At 34.0% G+C, this 5,226-nt stretch overlaps 1 protein-coding gene across 2 annotated transcripts in view; it reads left to right on the top strand.

Annotated features, from left to right (window-relative positions):
- Nucleotides 1–922: 922 nt before the first annotated feature.
- LOC111992838 (trans-resveratrol di-O-methyltransferase) overlaps nt 923–5,226 on the top strand; it is a 12,966-nt gene continuing 8,662 nt past the window's right edge. Inside the window, exons 1-4 of one of the 2 annotated variants that reach the window (XM_065779009.1) lie at nt 923–1,128; nt 1,630–1,692; nt 1,775–1,911; nt 3,318–3,767. In XM_065779009.1, the coding sequence (XP_065635081.1) occupies nt 1,859–1,911; nt 3,318–3,591 (327 nt within the window). In that variant the 5' untranslated portion in view covers nt 923–1,128; nt 1,630–1,692; nt 1,775–1,858 and the 3' untranslated portion in view covers nt 3,592–3,767. Of the gene's footprint in view, nt 1,129–1,629; nt 1,693–1,774; nt 1,912–3,317; nt 3,768–5,226 lie in introns of those variants that run through there. The other variant, XR_010631105.1, reaches the window with a different exon arrangement.

The following is a 5,226-nucleotide window of genomic DNA, read 5'->3' as shown; positions in this document are numbered from 1 at the left end:
TTTTTTTTTTTTGCTAAAATTCAAAACACATCCTCTACGTTTTACCAAAATTCAATTTAATTCTTTGAAATTATTTTTGTTCATTTCAATTTTCTGACTTGCAAGTTTATTCAATTAAGGTTTAGACAAAATTTAGTTATAAAATTGGTTGTAACTTAAGGTTACAATTTTACTCAATATCTTTTTATTAGAGTTGAATTTTGACAAATTTACCATTGGATTACATTTTCTTCTTATATCCTCTATACTTGCAAAATTTCAAAAAAATTAAAAATCAATAGCTATATTATCAATAAATTGTTTAAATTGCAAGTTTGTGTAATTTAAAATTATGCATAAAATATAAGCTTATAAATCATATTGTAAATAACATCGATTAACAGAAAATTTGACATGTATGTTAAGAGCATAAAGAATATGCAATCCAATGATTAGATTTTCAAAATATTTAGTAATGTTAATTATTTTAAATGAAGTTTTAACCTCAAGTTACAACTAATTTTGTAGCTAAATTTTGTCCTTAAAGTTTTTCCATCAATTTTTGTTATCAGTTATGGTTTATTTTTCAATTTTTAAAATTTTTCTGCAAAAATTTAATTAATGATTGAAAAGTATTTTTCAGGTTTTTTTTTTTTCAAAAAAATTTAACAAAAATTATAGAAAAATCTTAATTGAATAATTTGAAATTTAGAGAACTGAAATGAATGAAAGCAAAATTAAAAAACTGAAATTAATTCTGAAAAAAAAACTTAGAGGGTGAGTTTTATATTTTAATTTTTATTTATTTATTTATATACATCTATATAAAAAATGACCGATAAGGTGCTTGTATTTGACAAAACGACATAGGAAAGGCTCAAACGGCAGCTTCTCTTTACAGAGCTTAAATTACTTCGTTGCTTTGCATGTGTGAGCTAATTTTATTCTGAAAGATTAATTTTTAGTGGCTCTGATAGTTTTGGTAGCAAAAGATTGATTTGGCAAGTCAGATCAGTTAGGGACAACAAAATCTGTTTTTTTTTTTTTTTTTTTCTACAATCAGTTACGTAAGAACAACTCTTGCTTGCTTTGTATAGCAAGTGTAAATCATGACTGGTGGTGGCTGTGAAGTTTGAACTGAAGATTGAGGTACCAATGGGTGCACATGTATTGTTTGTGAAAATGTCTGAATGAGTTTTTATTTTATGTATTTTTGTTCTATTTTCGCGATTTCTCTTGGGCTTGCATGTTTTTTCTTTTCCTTTTGGTTTTGCAGTTAAAAGAGCTAAACTTTAGGAAAGAGTAATATGACCAATTGTGTTCCTTTGGTCGTCTACCCAACATAACCTTCAAACTTTCCTTTGTTTTGGATTGCTTATATGATGTTTGGTTGATTCAATATTAAAATAGACTTATAATTTGTTGTGCTGCGAGAATTGATTTTGTATTACTGATTTCAATCTCAATTTTCATGGATGAGTGAATTCAAAATAATTAATAGTTTCTAATGATGATGCGTGTAACTAATGAATCCAAGTGCCATACCTAGAGGGTCAGTATATTTGCTTGAATTTAGAACTAATATACTTGACTTTGATCATTGCTATAAATAATGAGATAAAACTAATGTTAGTCTATCACTCTTATCAGATTCAGATAAAAGAAAACCTTCTCTCACAGTTTCTTAGAAATGGATTTCTATTCCCCAACTATGTAAGCCTCTCTCTCTCTCTCTATCCCTTCTATGTTTTTGTCAAGTTGCAATTTTGAACAAAGTAATTTGGTTTTCTTGCAGTGTGGTTTGCTCTTCAAGCTTCTTCATACACTTGGCTTCGAATTCTAGCTTTTCCACTAGACCTTTCTTTCCTCCTGAAACAAAATGCTTCTCAAAAAGGTTCCACATGGCATGCTCTACATCTACTTCTCCTTCTGGTATGCTTTCTTTGCTTTTCTTTCTCTACTATATATATCTGTGTGTATATTTTAGGTTATGGTACTCTGCCTGATAATGCGTAATTCTAATTCTGCATTTTTGTTTGTTTCAATTGGTGCACATGTTATAGTATGCAATGGGTTTTGATGGGCACACAAAAATTAAATTAGTAATGCCCACAATCCCAAGTTACATTTTTCTATTACTTGTTTGGAAATGTATATTATATATGAGGCTTTTTGTGTTTTGTCATTTAAATTGATAAACTTCTATTTATTTCAAAAGCTTAAGCTATTAGGAAAATGTAAATTTAATTATTTAACCATTATTTAAACACAATAACACTCTCCTCAGGTGTAGGGGATATGTGGGATTATTATCATTTGTTTAATTTATAATTGGAGGTCGAGTGGAGATAGGATATAAACGCAAAGCTACTTGCTACACCAGATACTTGCTATACCATAATAAATTACTAGTTGTCCCAAACGCTTTAGCTATTAGAAAATGATGAGTTTAATAATTTAACCTTTATTCTAACAAGAATATTGCTAAACACATGGGCGATGTTGTCTTGGGTACCCGACAATGGCACACTTGTTCCCCACATGGTGGAAAGCAAGATGATAAGTAGGATAAATTAGAGTGCAAAGCAACTCAATATTGATACATGCCTTTTTTAGCAGCAAGTTTATGGATTCAGATAACATTTATGAAATTTGATCAAAAGTCAAAATTTGAAAATATATCCAATCAAACTAAATGTATGTAGCTTCTTCCCTCTTACTGAGCTACCAACAACATTATGATTTTGAGTCCATCCCTTCAAAGGATGTCACAAATCAGAATAACTTAATCTTAGTACTACCCACCTAGCCACTCACACCCAGGAGCAGAAAAACTGGTTCATAACTCTTTCTATATAGTTCTAACTCACTTTTTAGAGAAGATGGGTGTATCCAAGTACTAGAAAAATTTGTAGAAACACAGCAGCTGGAGTAGCCCATAACCCAGTAGTTAGTCGACTTTTTCCATTTCAGGATGAATTTTGGAACTGAATCTAGGCCTTTTGATCTATTCCTGTGTCTGATAGTCTTCGACTTCACCTTATTAACCTTCTCCAAATAAACCTACTGCTTTTCTGGTTCATTCTTCAGGATCAATAGCAGGTCCAGATGCTGAGGCCTTTTTCTGTGCTTTCTTTTCATGCTCCTTTAGCTGATTCTCAGCTTCCTTTTGAGCTCTTATAGCTGCTTTGGCTGCAGTTTTCTCTTGCAAATTCTTTTTCCTATCCTACATTCCCCTCGTCACGTTGTTTTCAGAGTAGCTAAATGCTGTGCACGGCGCACAGGAAGACAATTTGGGATTATGGGGGGCATGAACTAAAATTTGCTCATTTTTTTAGTGAAGCAATGGCTAGCGATGCACGCTTAGTCATGAACGTGGTGGTTGACAAGTGTAAGGGGGTGTTTGATGGACTGGAGTCATTTGTTGACATTGGAGGCGGCACAGGAACAGTGGCCAAGGCAATTGCCGATACATTCCCAGATATAGAGTGCATTGTACTTGATCTCCCACACGTAGTTGCTGGCTTTCAAGGGAGTAAGAACTTGAAATATGTTGGAGGGGACATGTTTGAGGCAATTCCTCCTGCAGATGCTGTTTTTATGAAGGTTTAATATATCTTAATTTGTGCTGTTTTCACCCGTACTTGAATGGTCGTGTATAAATAAACTAATTGTATCAAAAGGTTCTAGAGAATGCTTGAGTGAGAGAGAGAATGCTTGAGTGAAAACAAAACTTATTTGATTAGAATAAATTGAATTAAACTAATTTACATTGATGCTCTGTTATAGACACGGTTACAGAGCAAGCAACAATCAAAACTAATCTAACCAACTTCTAACAAACTAACCAATTCTGGTATGAAAACTGTACAGCACTAAATACTCTCACGTGTCAATCACTTATGCAAAGCACTGTCGTTTTCCTTTAATTTCCCTTTCTTCTTTTGCTTATAAACCTTGTCGTTTTGGTCATCTTCTTTCTTCATTTCTGTATTACTCTGTTTCATTCTTTCTTTCATAGTAACATATTCAACACTCCCCCTCAAGTCATGATTTATAGAATAATTGGCTTGATCATTTGAAGTCTTCAGAGTTGGGGAGAAAATATCAATTAAACCCAAACAGTTCATCAACCTGCTAAACGTTGAAAGTCCCAAAGCTTTGGTGAAGATATCTGCTGTTTGAAACTGGCTTGAAACGTGAAAAGTTTTAATCACACCCTCTGTTATCTTGTCCCTGACCAAATGGCAGTCAACCTCTATATGTTTTGTTCGCTCGTGGAAGACAGGATTGGCTGCTATGTGTAATGCAGCCTGGTTGTCACAAAAAAGCTGAGCACTACATGGATGATCAACTCTTAAATCGCGTAGCAATTGAAAAACCCACACAACTTCACAAGTTGTTATAGCCATTGACCTGTACTCTGCCTCTGCTGAAGATCTAGAGACAGTACATTACTTTTTAGACCTCCATGAGATTAAGAAATCTCCTAAGAACACACTGTAACCCGTAATTGATCTTCTGGTATCAGGGCAGCCTGCCCAATCAGCATTGCAGAAAGCTTTTACTTGCATTTTGGAGTTGTTGGAGAAGAATAGACCTCTACCTGGAGTACCCTTCAGATATTGCAGCACCCTATTAACTGCTAACATGTGAGGCTCTCTTGGTTCAGCTAAAAACTGACTCAACCTATGTACTGCATAGGTGATGTCAGGTTTGGTTAAGGTGAGATAAAGCAACCTTCCTATCAACTTCCTATACTGACTTGCATCTGGAAGTAGCTTTCCCACATCTTTTGAAAGGTGCAAATTTTGTTCCATTGGAGTTCTAAGTGGTTTGGACCTCAAGAACCCTGTATCTTGCAGAATTTCCAAACAATACTTCCTTTGATTCATGCTTATACTCTTATCACTTCTTGCAACCTCAAGACCCAGAAAATACTTCAAGGAACCTAAGTCTTTCAAGCCAAACTTAGTGTCAAGCAAATGCTTCAAGTCAGCAATGCAGCTAGGATCATTACCAGTGAGCAAAATGTCATCCACATACACTAATAGGGCAGTAAAAGAAGTACCTTTAGTGTATGTAAAAAGGGAATAATCTGCCTTGGATTGGACAAATCCAAAATTCAACAAAGTGTAAGAAAATTTTGCAAACCATTGCCGTGAGGCTTGTTTCAATCCATAGAGACTCTTGTTTAGTTTGCAAACCAAAGGACCACAATTAGAGGAAGAAGTACACTCCCCCTTG

The sequence above is a fragment of the Quercus suber genome, unplaced genomic scaffold, assembly GCF_002906115.3.
Source record: "Quercus suber isolate HL8 unplaced genomic scaffold, Cork oak 2.0 scaffold_196, whole genome shotgun sequence".
Lineage (NCBI taxonomy): Eukaryota > Viridiplantae > Streptophyta > Magnoliopsida > Fagales > Fagaceae > Quercus > Quercus suber.
The sequence above is the reverse complement of the archived record's forward strand: the minus strand, read 5'-3'. Positions and strand labels throughout refer to the sequence as shown.